The sequence below is a fragment of the Oncorhynchus clarkii genome, chromosome 6, assembly GCF_045791955.1.
Source record: "Oncorhynchus clarkii lewisi isolate Uvic-CL-2024 chromosome 6, UVic_Ocla_1.0, whole genome shotgun sequence".
NCBI lineage: Eukaryota > Metazoa > Chordata > Actinopteri > Salmoniformes > Salmonidae > Oncorhynchus > Oncorhynchus clarkii.
The window spans coordinates 12,247,719-12,263,389 of record NC_092152.1 but is presented as its reverse complement, the minus strand read 5'-3'; the positions used below and the strand labels follow the sequence as shown (position 1 = coordinate 12,263,389).

At 47.0% G+C, this 15,671-nt stretch overlaps 1 protein-coding gene across 2 annotated transcripts in view; it reads right to left on the bottom strand.

Annotated features, from left to right (window-relative positions):
• The window catches only part of LOC139410624 (SH2B adaptor protein 3), a 52,189-nt gene that overhangs the window by 8,980 nt on the left and 27,538 nt on the right, over positions 1–15,671 (bottom strand). For both annotated transcript variants that reach the window (XM_071155948.1, XM_071155949.1), the window contains exons 3-4: positions 4,695–4,796; positions 392–486 (exon numbers count right to left, since the gene is read on the bottom strand). In XM_071155948.1, coding sequence (XP_071012049.1) covers positions 392–486; positions 4,695–4,796 — 197 coding nt within the window. The remainder of the gene's footprint in view (positions 1–391; positions 487–4,694; positions 4,797–15,671) is intronic.

Here is a 15,671-nt window from a genome sequence, read left to right as displayed (position 1 = left end):
GTATACTAACTACTAGATGTCAGTACTGCAGGAGAGAAATGCATGAGACTAAAATGAGTGAGCAAGAGAGAGAGAGAGAGCGCAAGAGAGAGAGAGAGAGAGAGAGAACCCTTGGGACATGGGTGCTGCAGAGCTGAAACCGTGTTGGCCTCAGAATGGGAAGTGAGATGGAGAATCCAGACATCTGCAGAAAGGTCCTGAAAATTCCCCCACTGAGACACACCTACCCCACGCTTCCTCTTTCACAGGGCTGCACCTGACACAGCTCCGCAGGCACGCACACACACACACAACAAAAAGCTAGATGAAGAAAAAGGCTGACAGTAGACAGGGAGAAGAGTAGCATGATAAATAGTGTTAACATTTAGGTTAGATGTGGCACATCTCTCACCTGTTGTTTATCCATTCTTTAATTTCTGTTGTCCAGGAGCTGACCTGTTGGTCATTGTCGGTCTCAAATATGAGACTACCTGGATAGTGATTAACCTGGGGATGAGACAAGACTGCTGGTTAAGGAGATGTACACACACAGACACACAGAAAGTATTGATACGCATTTGACACACACACACACACACACAAAGACGTGACACGCACACACACACAAAGACGTGACACGCACACATGTGACACGCACACACACACACACACACACACAGACGTGACACGCACACACACACACACACACGTGACACACACACACACACACACACACGTGACACACACACACACACACACACACGTGACACACACACACACACAGACGTGACACGCACACACACACACAGACGTGACACGCACACACACACACACACACAGACGTGACACGCACACACACACACAGACGTGACACGCACACACACACAGACGTGACACGCACACACACACACACACACACACAGACGTGACACGCACACACACACAGACGTGACACGCACACACACACAGACGTGACACGCACACACACAGACGTGACACGCACACACACACAGACGTGACACGCACACACAAAGACGTGACACGCACACACACAGACGTGACACGCACACACACACACATACGTGACACGCACACACACACACAGACGTGACACACACACACAAAGACGTGACACACACACACACACACGTGACACGCACACACACACACGTGACACGCACACACACACAGACGTGACACGCACACACACACAGACGTGACACGCACACACACACAGACGTGACACGCACACACACACAGACGTGACACGCACACACACACAGACGTGACACGCACACACACACAGACGTGACACGCACACACACACAGACGTGACACGCACACACACACAGACGTGACACGCACAAGAACTGGAACAGGAAGAAACTAAGGCAAGTTTGGCAGAGGGTGTGTGTGTCAAATCAAATCTTATTCTATTGGTCACATATACATATTTAGCAGATGTTATTGCGGGTGCAGCGAAATGCTTGTGTTCCTAGCTCCAACAGTGCAGTTGTATCTAACAACAATACACACCAATCTAAAAGTAAAATAATGGAATTGAGAAATATATAAATATTAGATTGCTCAATGTCGGAGTGGTATTGACTAAAATATAGTAGAATAATACAGTATATACATATGAGATGAGTAAAGCAGTATGTAAACATTATTAAAGTGGCCAGTGATTCCAAGTCTATGTATATAGGGCAGCAGCCTCTAAGGTGCAGGGTTGCGTAACTGGGTGGAAGCCGGCTAGTGAAAGCTATTTAACAGTCTGATGGCCTTGAGATAGAGGCTGTTTTTCAGTCTCTTAGTCCCAGCTTTGATGGATGATAGCGGGGTGAACAGGCAGTGGCTTGGGTGGTTGATGTTTTTGATGATCTTTTTTGCCTTCCTGTGACATCAGGTGCTGTAGGTGTCCTGGAGGGCAGGTAGTTTGCCACCAGTGATGTGTTGGGCAGACCGCACCATCCTCTGGAGAGCCCTGTGGTTGCAGGCGGTGATACAGTCTGACAGGATGCTCTCAATTGTGCATCTGTAAAAGTGTGTGAGGGTTTTAGGGGCCAAGCCAAATTTCTTCAGCCTCCTGATGTTGAAGAGGCGCTGTTGCGCCTTCTTCACCACACTGTCTGTGTGGGTGGACCATTTCAGATCGTCAGTGATGTGTACGCCGAGGAACTTGAAACGTTTCACTTTCTACACTGCAGTCCCGTCGATGTGGATAGGGGCGTGCTCCCTCTGATGTTTCCTGAAGTCCACGATCAGCTCCATTGTTTTGTTGATGTTGAGTGAGAGGTTATTTTCCTGGCACCACTCTCCAAGGGCCTTCACCTCCTCCCTGTAGGTTGTCTTGTCATTGTTGATCATCAGGCCTACTACTGTTGTGTCGTCTACAAACTTGACAATTGAGTTGGAGGCGAACAGGGAGTAAAGGAGGGGGCTGAGCACGCACCCTTGTGGGGCTCCTGTTTTGAGGATCAGCGAAGTCATCGTGTTGTTTCCTACCTTCACCACCTGGGGGAGGCCCGTCAGGAAGTTCAGGACTCAGTTGCACAGGGCAGGGTTCAGATCCAGGGCCCCGAGGTTAATGATGAGCTTAGCGGGTACTATGGTGTTGAATGCTGCGCTATAGTCAATGAACAGCATTCTTACATAGGTATTCCTCTTGTCCAGATGGGATAGGGCAGTGTGCAGTGCAACAGCATCGTCTGTGGATCTATTGGGGCCGTAAGCTAATTTGAGTGGGTCTAGGATCAGGTAAGGTAGAGGTGATACGATCCTTAACTAGCCTCTCAAAGAACTTCATAATGACAATAGTGAGTGCTACGAGGCGATAGTCATTTAGTTCAGTTACCTTGGGTACAGGAACAATGGTGGACATCTTGAAGCAAGTCGGGATAGCAGACTGGGATAGGGAGATATGGAATATGTCCGTAAGCACTCCAGCCAGCTGGTCTGAGGGCGCGGCGAGGAATGCCGTCTGGGCCGGCAGCCTTGCGAGGGTTAGCACGCTTAAAATGTCCTACTCACTGCCATGGAGAACGAGAGCCCACAGTCCTTGGTAACAGACAGCGTCGGTGGCACTGTGTTATCCTCAAAGCGGGAGAAGGTGTTTAGCTTGTCCGGAAGCAAGACGTCAGTGTCCGCGACGTGGCTGGTTTTCCCTTTGTAGTCGGTGATTGTCTGTAGACCCTACCATATAAGTCTCGTGTCTGAGCCGTTGAATTGCAACTCCACCATGTCTCTGTACTGACGTTTTTGCCTGTTTGATTGCCTTACGGTGGGAATAACTACACTGTTTGAATTCGTCCAGATTCCCAGTCACCTTGCCACGCTTAAATGAGGTGGTTCACACTTTCAGTTTTGTGCGAATTCTGCCATCTATCCACGGTTTCTGATTTGGGTAGGTTTTATTAGACAGTGAGTACAACATCCTCTGTAGAGTTCCTGATGAACTCAGTCACCGTATCCGTGTATTTATGTTTAAACATATCCCAGGCCGCATGATCAAAGCATGGATTCCGATTGGTCAGACCAGCGTTGAATAGACCTTAGCACAGGTACTTCCTGTTAGAGTTTCTGCCTATGGGAAGGGAGGAGCAAAATGGAATCGTGCTTAGACTTGTCGAAGGGAGGGCCTTGCAGGCATTTTGAAAAGTTGAGTAGCAGTGGTCCAATGTTTCTCCAGAGCGAGTACTACAGTCGGTCGAAGTTGGGTAGCGGTTTCCTCAAATTGGCTTTTTTTAAATCCAAAGCTACAATAAATGCCGCCTCAGGATATGTGGTTACGAGTTTGTATAAAGTCCACTGTAATTCTTTGAGGGCTGTCGTGGTATCGGCTTGAGGGGGAATACACACGGCTGTGACTATAACTGAAGAGAATTATCTTGTGAGGTAATACGGTCGGCATTTGATTGTGAGGTATTCTAGGTCGGGTGAACAAAAGGACTTGTGATGATCATAACATACAGAAACATCATGAGTAGTTAATCATGAAACCTACCCCCCTGCCTTTCTCTCTTCGGAGAGTTCTTTATTCCTGTCTGCGCGATGTACTGAGAACCCATCAGGCTGTATGGACGGGGACAGTATATCATCCCTAGAGAGCCATGTTTCCGTGAAACAGAGTATGTTACAATCACTGATGTCTCTCTGGAAGGAGATCCTCGCCCTGAGCTCGGCTACTTTATTATCCAGAGACTATATACTCTGAAGCGGTGGATGGTGTGCACGCCTCCTGAGTCGGACTAGAAGTCCACTCTGAATACCTCTTCTCCGTCAGTGGTGTTTTGGAGCAGCCTCTGGAATAAGTTCAATTTCCCTGGGGGGTACGAAACAAAGGATCCAATTTGGTAATATCGTATTCCTAGTAGTAACGCTGGTGAGTTACCGCCGCTCTTATTTCTGGCTGTATGTAATAACACACAAAAACAATATTCAGGCCTAATAATGAAAGAAAAATACTGAAAAGTTGCTTAGGAGCTAGAAGCAGAGCTGCCATATCTGTTGGCACCATATTACTACATGTGTGTGTGTGTGTGTGTGTGTGCGCAATTCATGTGGAAGCTCAATGCTCACTATAAATCCACAGGAGTGCTTTTGGACAGAGAACAGACTGGCTCGGCTGTGTGAATAGGCGATGTTGAGAAAAGGACAAGAAATGAGGCATGAAGCTAGATCACCGACAACAGGAAGAGTCTCCTCTTCCTCACCTTTAGAACAAACGTGTTTGTGTTGTCCGGCATCTCCAGACAGTTGCAGCGGCGGATCTCCAGGATGTCTGAGCAACGTGCTGTCAGTTTAGGACTGGAGCCCTGGAGGACACACAGAGAGGCAGAGAGAGAGAGAGACAGGGTCCGAGATCAAGCAGACATTGTTACAGCACGTTGTGTCCTAGATCCCTCAAACACCACTCTGTTCCGGTAACACACCACTCAGTTCCAGTAACACACCACCTCAAACACCACTCTGTTCCGGTAACACACCACCTCAAACACCACTCTGTTCCGGTAACACACCACCTCAAACACCACTCTGTTCCAGTAACTCACCACATCCGCTTCGACGCAACTCCCTTCAAAAAACCACGTCGTACTAGTGTGTTTGTGGCACATTAAGAGAACATTTGACTGAGTGTTCGTGGTGAGGAGCGTTAGTTTGTGTTTTTTTAGGGAGTAGACATACTAGGATGCATTCATTTGATCTATTGCTGTTTTGATGTTGTTTTCCTTTCGCTCTACAGCACTCTCCAACAAGACCTCCAAAACTAGATGGAGAGGGGATCCAGATGGTGGAGGAAGTAGTGGGAAACGCAAAACCACTGGGACATGCAGGCTGTGTGTGTGTGTCGGTCTTTCTCAGTGTCAGAGTGTCTAAAGTACGTGTTCCTGTGTGTACAAGTCTTTGCTGTTGAAAATCCAGCTTGGCTCTTCCCCTGGAGTATCCCTCAGTGGAACTCTCTGGGCTGAGCGCCAGGACTCCTTCCCTCCAGGCCAGGCCCAGTTCAGAATGGAGAGACCCAGAGAGGAAGGCTGCTCCTCCGGGAACACACTCACAGTCTCCAGCCCAGCTCAGAGGGAGGAGGGGAGGCCAGTCATCAACAGCCCCATGGGATGACAGGGCAAAGGTCACCTTTGAAAATTAATAATCTCCTCACTGTTCTTTCAGGAGAAAATGGGCAGAAGGAAAGTGCTCGTCGTATGCTGATGATAGCTCTGCTGTTGTGTGTCATGTGTGAGCTGTTCCACATGCTGGCTGACGGAAAGGAAATGAGCGAGACAGTATAAGATGGGGGAGAAAGGAGAGCGGGGGACAAAGGAGAGCGGGGGACAAAGGAGAGCGGGGGAGAGAAAACGGGTGGATTCCAGAGGGCTGAGGCGGATGAGTGTGACCCTGTGACACAGTGTGTGAGCCAATGAAATGTCTATGGGTGCGTCCTAAATTACACCCTATTACCTATTTAGTGCACTACTTTTGACCAGAGGCCTATGGGCCCTGCTGAAAAGGAGTGCACTATTTAGGGAATAGGGTGCCATTAGGAACACATCCCATGCTTATCCCAGACAGGTTGGGCACATCAAAAGGAGATTCCTTTCCCCCTCGTTTCCTGTCCTCATGAGTCTTAGTATGAATGAATCACATGGAGCCATTGTTCATCCCAACAGCTTTAAGGAGAAATTAGAAATATTTGACTCAGTAGCTAGATTTCCATCCAATTGGTGACAGATTTTCATGCAAATATCCTAAAATCTGCATAAAGAATATGTGCATTTTCCCATCAGTGGTGTTTTCACCAAACTGACTTGTTGCAGATAAAAAAAAATGTAAAAAAAAAGTGAGTTTTAGTTTTTCATGTAGCGAATAAAAATGTTTTTCCGTTGCATTTCTAACTCTACCGATTGTGACAAAACTGCTGCTGCGTTAAAAAGCAAATGTGCCTCCTCTGGTCTTGGCACATGTGTTCCAGCCAACAGTTGGCAGATACACTGTGGGTAGACTTGAGATTAAAATGGATAACAGCGAGAATATTTTGACTTGCAGTCAATCATTGATCAACATGTCACCAGAATAAGACCCTGGATATTTATTGGAAAGGAGCATCAAGCTCATATCGTGCACTTCACCACCCGACCTGAACCCGATCAAACGTCTCTGGAGAGACCTGACAATTGTTGTGCAGCGACGCTCCCCATCCAACCTGACAGAGCTTGAGAGGATCTGCAGAGAAGAATGGGAGAAACTCCCCAGATACAGGTGTGCCAAGCTCGTAGCGTCATTCCCAAGAAGACTCGAGGCTGTAATCACTGCCAAAGGTGCTTCAACAAAGTACTGACTAAAGGGTCTGAATAATTATGTAAATGTGATTTACATTTTTTTTTTAAATAAAAAACAGTTTTTGCTTTGTCATTATGGGGTATTGTGTGTAGGTCGATGAGGGAAAAGATTTTAGAATAAGTCTGTAACGTAACAAAATGTGGAAAAAGTCAAGGGGTCTGAATACTTTCCCGAATGCACTGTATACTGCATGACTTTACTCGCATAAAGCCTGTGGATGGAAACGTGGTTATGGGAGGAAGGAATCTCCCCCAGTTTAGATTAATACCAGGTCTCTTTCCAGTTTGCTGCACCACCCACTGGCACTGCACTGACTCACTACACAGAGACAGCACTCCACTGGGCGGGTGGGCGAGTACGCGCACACGCACACACACACATCAGCTATCATAAATTAGGCCTACACAAATATGATACACCCCAGATCCGAGCCTGTGTACTGAAACAAATGTGCCGGCGGTTCAGTGGACACTCCATAGCTAGGCTATGTCAACTAAAACTGACACTTTCAAACAAGTGGAACAGATTGGCAAATAAATGTAGCGAGGGTCTAGCATAAACAAAAACTCCAGAGCTCTTCAACCTTTAAAAGAAACAGGACGCAGCATTAGATAGGCTACATCTGACTGATGTATTGAGAGTTAGTGACAGGAACGCTTTGGTAGGGTGACGCCACTGGAAGCCTGTGAAAACTAAATGTTGGACAAATGCCATATTTGGTTAGCCGTCTGCTTCGAACCGCCTGACGCCATCTCCTTGGCTGTATACACAACGCATCCAAATTGTTTGTCCCTCTTGGAGCTTGTTTAGAGCATTTTAGTGTACTTAATAAGGTATGCCCTGAGCCACTGAAGCCACAAGGGAAAAGCAAAGAGAGAGAGATGCAGCACAACAGTTTGATGTGAAGCAAAAAGTCTCATGCTACTCATTCAGCGACCATCCCAACAACATCTCATCTCAGAGATCAGCTGTTTACCAAAACAGTGGCGGGGCGACCGCTTTGCTGTTGTTTGCAGATGGCACCTTTAAAGCTCAATATGACGCTGAGCGCACTACAGGGGAAATTTACAGAGGTCTGCTTGTGACGCCCTCCGATTCCATTGCACTTCTCACTGGTCACTTTCAATCTTAGTCATTCACAATCGTGTTTCAGCTTTAGTCACACATACACACAACATTTGATAATATGGTTGGAGAAAATTGACAATATAACCCACAGATGTGTGGCAAAGCAAATATTCACAGCTGACACCGTCTTCCCTGGGCAGGACTCCCAGCATGCTTTGCACCAACATTACACTGACCCTGGGGTCATCATCATCAGGACCCTCTCCAGAGACTTCCCAAATGTTACCCTCCAGCTCCCCATCAGTACAAATACACAAACATAACACACTACTCAATACAGAAGGATTTTCATACACTACAGTTATTGGGTTGAGATTTCCTTTGGTTGACAAACTCATAAGGTGATTCAGAATTTGATATTGTATAATAGTCCCTGTTCCACATCCACACATGACATTCTGTACTATAGGAGGATAGGCCTTGGTCAGGGTTCCCCAACTGGTGGCCCACAGGTGGCTTTATTCCATCCCCAAGATCTGACAACAACAAAAAAAGATACAAAAAATGTGGGTTGAATTTTCATTGTTGTACATAAGACTGTAAAATCACCAGGAAATCAGCGGCAAGTGATTTCCATTTTGGAAATCTGTTCTAGTATTTCCACGCATAACAGAAACACATGGTTGTATAAACATTCTGAAATGATTATGCTTGAGTCAAATATATTGGTTTGTGGTTCTTGTAGTCAATCTGCAACCTACAAATGATTTGTAATTATGTTCCGGCCCCCTGACCACCCACTCCTGAATCTAGTTGATGATCCCTGGCCTAGACCACACGCTAATCAGCCTTGGTGGTTGCCTTTTGACTTTACACCCAGCTCGGCATCTTTATGGTGAAGCAGGTTTATCAAACAACCCTGCAGTGGAACTGAAATCCTCAGAAGTGTCACAGGAAAGAGAGCGTGCTGTTCTCGGTTGTGAGCAGTCTGAGGAGAGCAGCGGCAAGTACGGTGATAACGCCATATGAACCAGATCTAGCTAGATATGACATCATCAAGGATGTGGGGACAGCAGCACTATCATTAAACTGAGAAATGACAGGTTTCTAGGAAACAGAGCAGCCAATAGTAAAGAGATACTAACAGGCTGCATAGGCAATACAAACAAGACGATTTTTCTAGTCGGACTTGTGTGTCAATTATCTTGCAATTTCAAATGGTAATAATAGCTAGCCTATGCAGCTAAAAATATGACCGCCACTCTGGTCTGGAAGTCATACACTGAAGGTGTAACATCAGGAAAATGACAACGTCAGTCAGTCTGACCTTTGGCCCTGCTCTTGGAAATACAACCGCAGTTTCACCGAAACACTCGAGAGCCCCTGCTACTGAGAAATGTATAGAGGTGAGAAAGTGAAACAGAATAGTGTTTCCTGTTACTGTCTAACATTGAGCCTTGGGTCTTGAGGTCCTCCTTAGAGACTGGGGCTAGGGTGTGAGCTTGTTTTAGGCCACAGACATGGAGCTTCACCCCAACCCCCTCAAATCCGTGTGTGTGTGTGTGTGTGTGTTCGTTCCATACAGTGTATTCAGAAAGTATTCAGACCCCTTCACCTTTCCACATTTTGTTACGTTACAGCCTTGAATTAAATACAATTTGTTCTTATCAATCTACACAATAAAAGTTTAGAAATGTTAGCAAATTTATATAAAAATAAAAAACAGAAATACCTCAATTACATAAGTATTCAGACCCTTTGCAATGAGACTCGAAATTGAGCTCAGGTGCATCCTGTTTCCATTGATCACCCTTGAGATGTTTCTTCAACTTGATGGGAGTCCACCTGTGGTAAATTCAATTGATTGGACATGAATTGGAAAGGCACACATCTCTCTATATAAAAGGTCCCACAGTTGACAGTGTATGTCAGAGGCAAAAGCAAGCCATGAGGTCAAAGGACTAATTCGTTGAGCTCTGAGAAAGGATTGTGTCAAGGCACAGATCGGGGGAAGGGTACCAAAACATGACTGCAGCATTGAAGGTCCCCAAGAATCTCCATCATTCTTAAATGGAAAAAGTTTGGAACCACCAAGACTCTTCCAAGAGCTGGCCACCAGGTCAAACTGAGCAATTTGGGGAGAAGAGCCTTGGTCAGAGAGGTGACCAAGAACTCTGTGGAGATGGGCAATCATCTCTGCAGCACGCCGTCAAATCAGGCCTTTATGGTAGAGTGGCTAGATAGAAGCCGATCCTCAGGAAAAGGCACGACAGCCCGCTTGGAGTTTGCCAAAAGGCACCTAAAGGTCTCTCAGACCATGAGAAACAAGATGCTCTGGTCTGATGAAACCAAAACTCATTGGCCTGAATGTCAAGGATCACGTCTGGAGGAAATCTGGCACCATCACTACGGTGAAGCATGGTGGTGGCAGCATCATGCTGTGGGGATGTTTTTCAGTGGCAGGGACTGGGGAAAATCCTTGATGAAAACATGCTCCAGAGTGCTCAGGACCTCAGACTGGGGCGAAGGTTCACCTTCCAACAGGACAATGACACTAAGCACACAGCCAAGACAACGCAGGACTGGCATCGGGACAAGTCTCAATGTCCTTGAGTGGCCCAGCCAGAGCCCGAACTTGAACCCGATCGAACATCTCTGGCGAGACCTGAAAAACATTCCCATCCAACCTGACAGAGCTTGAGAGGATCTGCAGAGAAGAATGGGATAAAGTCCCCAATACAGGTGTGCCATGCTTGTAGCGTCATACCCAAAATGACTCAAGGCTGTAATCGCTGCCAAAGGTGCTTCAACAAAGTACTGAGTAAAGGGTCTGAATACTTATGTATATGTGATATTTCTGTTTTCAAGGAGTATTTTCCGAATGCACTGTATGCATGCACATGCAACTACATAAGTAAACCAGGAGGTCTGGTGAAAGTGGGAGACTGAGTGAGTGAGACATTTGCTCTCCCCTGTCTTCCTCCACTGCTGGCCACAGAAAAGAGCCAGCTCTGCAGTTTTGTCCTCTGACCCAACAGGCTGGGAGATGCAGCACAGAATGAGTGTCGACCTTCATGTGTCTGCCAGCCAGCCAGCCAGTCTGCCTGCCTGCCTGCCAGCCAGCCAGTCGCTCGCTCAGCAGTGGACAAAGACAGGGGAGAGCAAATGTCTCACTCACTCAGTCTCCCACTTTCACCAGACCTCCTTCGCTCCAATGGATTGCTTGTGTACTGGCATGTACACATGCACATACTTACATGCATACAGTGCATTCGGAAAGTATTCAGAGCCGCCACTCCGTCTGCCCGCCCGCCGCCACTCCGTCTGCCACTCTGCCTGCCACTCTGCCTGCCTGCCCATCCGTCTGCCTGCCACTCTGGCTGCCTGCCCGCCGCCACTCCGTCTGCCCGTCCGTCTGCCAGCCACTCTAGCTGCCTGCCCGCCCATCCGTCTGCCTGCCACTCTGGCTGCCTGCCCGCCGCCACTCCGTCTACCCGCCCGCCCGTCCGTCTGCCAGCCACTCTGGCTGCCTGCCCGCCCATCCGTCTGCCTGCCACTCTGGCTGCCTGCCCGCCGCCACTCCGGCTGCCTGCCCGCCGCCACTCCGTCTACCCGCCCGCCCGTCCGTCTGCCTGCCTGCCCACCCTTCTCTTCGCCAACCACTCCGTCTGCCTGCCCGCCCGCCTCTCCGTCTGCCTGCCCGCCTCTCCGTCTGCCTGCCCGCCCGCCTCTCCGTATGCCCACCACTCTGCCTGCCCGCCCGTCACTCACTTTGTCCGTGTACACTGGCCTTGGCTCTGTGAAAAGCCGTTTAGTCAGAACAGGCATTCACACAGGTCCACTGAAGACAGTGAACCACGTGTCTCACACACACACGGGGTTAGGGGGCCAGAGCAAAAGGGACAATTAGAGAAAGAGGAGCAGGGGAGGGGGATGAAAAGACAGGCAAAGGGAGAAATGAGAGAGGGGAAAGGTGACAAAAATAGAAAATGACCAGAGGAAAGAGATGTTCCAGAGAAATGACAGACGTCGCTCCCCTCAGGGGCTTTCCACAGGCAACTGAGCAAGGTCAGGTGCACTAACACTGTGGTTACAGGTCCATCACAGAGAGATAAGCATTGTTACCCACAACAGAGGCGCACGCACGCACACAGGGCATCAAAGCAAGTGAAAGGTTTAAAACAAACAAGCACTACTCTGCATGACTACGGTAACCACTTGACTTCCTATCGACTCTTCTAGATTTTCTGTGTCACCTTGACGAACACATTTTTTCCTCACCCTTCTTCTATTCAACCATTTTGAGTGTACGTACTGTAAGAGACAGGATGGGGTACAGAACAAATAGGCAGAGAGAGAGAAGAAGAAAAAAAAGGTAGTCTAAACAACAACAAAAAACTATTTTGGGCTAAGTTCTTTCCCTGTGATCAGAACTGAAAACTGGGAGCTCCTCTCAGCATCTGGATGTTTCCTACTTGATTCTGGGTTCTTGGTCCCGAGGTCAGTGTAAGGAGATTGGGCTAATTTGGCCTTTAGTCTTTACATTTTAATGCATATTTTTCAATCAAATGGACATGTTGTGGAAACAGCCTTTGTAAGCATTGACTGCTGGATTGACCTCTGCATGTTAATGTCTTTTAGCAACAGCAAATACTATTAGGCTACAGTGAGTGTGGGTTTTTCTTTTTCAGTTTGCCTTTTGAACCCTGTACCTAAAATACTTTGTATTATTAAGAACTATTGGAGTCAAGCATGCTAATTCCTCATTCTGCTAACTAACCAAAAACAAAATCGGTTGCATCATGCACCAGAAAGCACACAGAATTCTGACAGAAGCATTGCAGGTTACATTAAGACCTACTTTAAAAAAAAAAATATATATATATATATATATTTTTTTTTTTTTATTTTAATTTTCCCCCCTTTTTCTCCCCAATTTCATGGTATCCAATTGTTAGTAGTTACTATCTTGTCTCAAGATAGAGACGAAGGTCGAAAGCCATGCGTCCTCCGAAACACAACCCAACCAAGCCGCACTGCTTCTTAACACAGGGCACATCCAACCCGGAAGCCAGCCTCACCAATGTGTCGGAGGAAACACCATGCACCTGGTGACCTTGGTTAGCATGCACTGCGCCCGGCCCGCCACAGTAGTCGCTAGTCGCGATGAGACAAGGATATCCCTACCGGCCAAGCCCTCCCTAACCCGGACTACGCTAGGCCAATTGTGCATCGCCCCAAAGACCTACTTACACCGGATAATACTTGCCTATCTACAAAGTCTGCGTCCCAAATGCACCTATTCCCTATATAGTCCACTACTTTTGACCAGGGCCCATAGCATTTGGGACACATCCTAAGAAGCTCAATTACATTTTTTTTTTTTTAAATGGCGGAAAGCCATCCATCTCATTTAGCACATCAAGAAGCAACATTAACCACACGTTGTCCTTTGCACAGACACTGTCAGTGTGTTAACTGTTGCTCTCTGGCTTTCTGACACACCAGCCTACACAAACACACAGCAGACTCAACTCCAAAACAATACTTTGCCATTTCATTAGGCTACATTTAGGCCAAGTGTTCCTCAGGAGATAATACACTCATATGCCTGCCTGTCTGCAGACACCTGCTCATCGAACATCTCATTCCAAAATCATGGGCATTAACATGTAGTTCATCCCCCCTTTGCTGCTATAACAGCCTCTTCTGGGAAGGCTTTCCACTAGATGTTGGAACATTGCTGTGGCTTCCATTCAGCCACAAAAGCATTAGTGAGGTTGGGCACTGATGCTGGGCAATAAGGCCTGGCTCTCAGTCGGCATTCCAATTCATTCCAAAGGTGCTTGATGGGGTTGAGGTCAGGGCTCTGTGCAGGCCAGTCAAGTTCTTCCACATAGATCTCAACAAACCATTTCTGTATGGACTTCGCTTCGTGCACGGGGGAATCCTCATGCCGACACAGGAATGGGCCTTCCCCCAACTGTTTCCACAAAGTCGGAAGCACACAATCGTCTAGAATGTAATTGTATGCTGTAACGTTTCCCCTTCACTGGAACAAAGGGACCTAGCCCGAACCATGAAAAACAGGCCCAGACCATTATTCCTCCTCCACCAAACTTTATAGTGGGCACTATGCATTCAGGTAGGTAGCGTTCTTCTGGCATCTGCCGAACCCAGATTTGTCCGTCGGACTGCCAGATGGTGAAGCGTGAGTCATCACTCCAGAGAACGCATTTCCACTGCTCCAGAGTTCAATGGTGGCAATCTTTACACCACTCTAGCCGACACTTGGCATTGCGCATGATGATCTTAGGCTTGTGTGGGGCTGCTAGGCTATGGAAACCCATTTCATGAAGCTCCCGACTAACAGTTCTTGTGCTGACGTTGCTTCCAGAGGCAGTTTGGAACTCGGTAGTGAGTGTTGCCACCGAGGAGTCAGCGGTCCCGTTGTGTGAGCTTGTGTGGCCTACCACTTCACAGCTCCCGTTGTTGACCTAGACGTTTCCACTTCACAATAACAGCACTTACAGTTGACCGGGGCAGCTCTAGCGCGGCAGAAATTTGACAAACCGATTTTTTGGAAAGGTGGCATCCTATGACGGTGCCACGTTGAAAGTTGCTGAGCTCTTCAGCAAGGCCATTCTACTCCCAATGTTTGTCTATGGAGATTGCATGGCGGTGTGCTCCATTTTATACACCTGTCAGCAACAATTGGCTGACAGTGTACTTCTTAAGCCACGTTGTTGGTATGGACAGCATCCACTTTGAAAAGCAACATTTTGCTGAAGCCCTCCTTCCATTGTTGATACCATGGAAGCTCTCAAGTATGAAATGTGCCCCACAGATTGATGAGTAGATGCACAATTCACCCGCCTCCTTTTCACAAATGTATCCCAGGTCTTGCGAAGTGTTTTATTTGAGTGGCCATAGAGGCATACTCACATGTGTAGTGTTTCTACACCCTGCTATCACACAAAGCTTGGCCACCATGATTCATAAAAATGCAATTGCCAGCTAGCTCTATACTACTAACCCACAAGTCCATTTTTTATGAGTATATGAAGGGGTGAGTATGTATTTTTATTTCCTCACCGTATGCCGCTGGCCATGGGAGGTTGTGAGATTGTTTCCGACCTTAGAGCTGATTTAGTTACTATTATATGAGTTTCTGGCATTGGGAAATAGCAGCTACATTTAAGTTTACATTAGTGTAGTTTACATAATTCCACCATTTCAAGGTTTGACATTGCTTGGTGTTTACGAGAAACACAACCTGGTAGCAGAAACACAGCTTGATATTGAGACGAGGGTGACGAAAACTGAAACTAATGTCTAGTAATCTGAGGTGGATAATTATGTAGTGTGAAAACTGTACCAAACAGAGGTCAGTTTGCCTCCAGAAATTGGTTTCCATTCATCTGCGTTGCGGTAGAGGCAGGTGTTCTGATTTCTATGTTCCAGTAAAAAGAGGAGTTCTCTTCACGGATGATAATCTTTCACCAAGTAGTCTAGGCCTTTATGATGATAATAGCTTATCTTATAAAAGCATAAGGAAAATAAGGCCTAGGAACAGCCCAATACTATTTCTATGTAATAAGCAGAATTATTATTTTTATTTTTTTTAAATAGGTAGCCTAACAGTGGAACGAATCCCACAATTTCAACTTTTTTGTTGTTGTTGAGGTCCTACACATTCCTAGTTCCATGACAGTGTAGTGACTAGGCCTAAACAACAGTTGCAAAGCAATACCCCAACCAAAGCGAAGACAGTACAACGTTGAGTA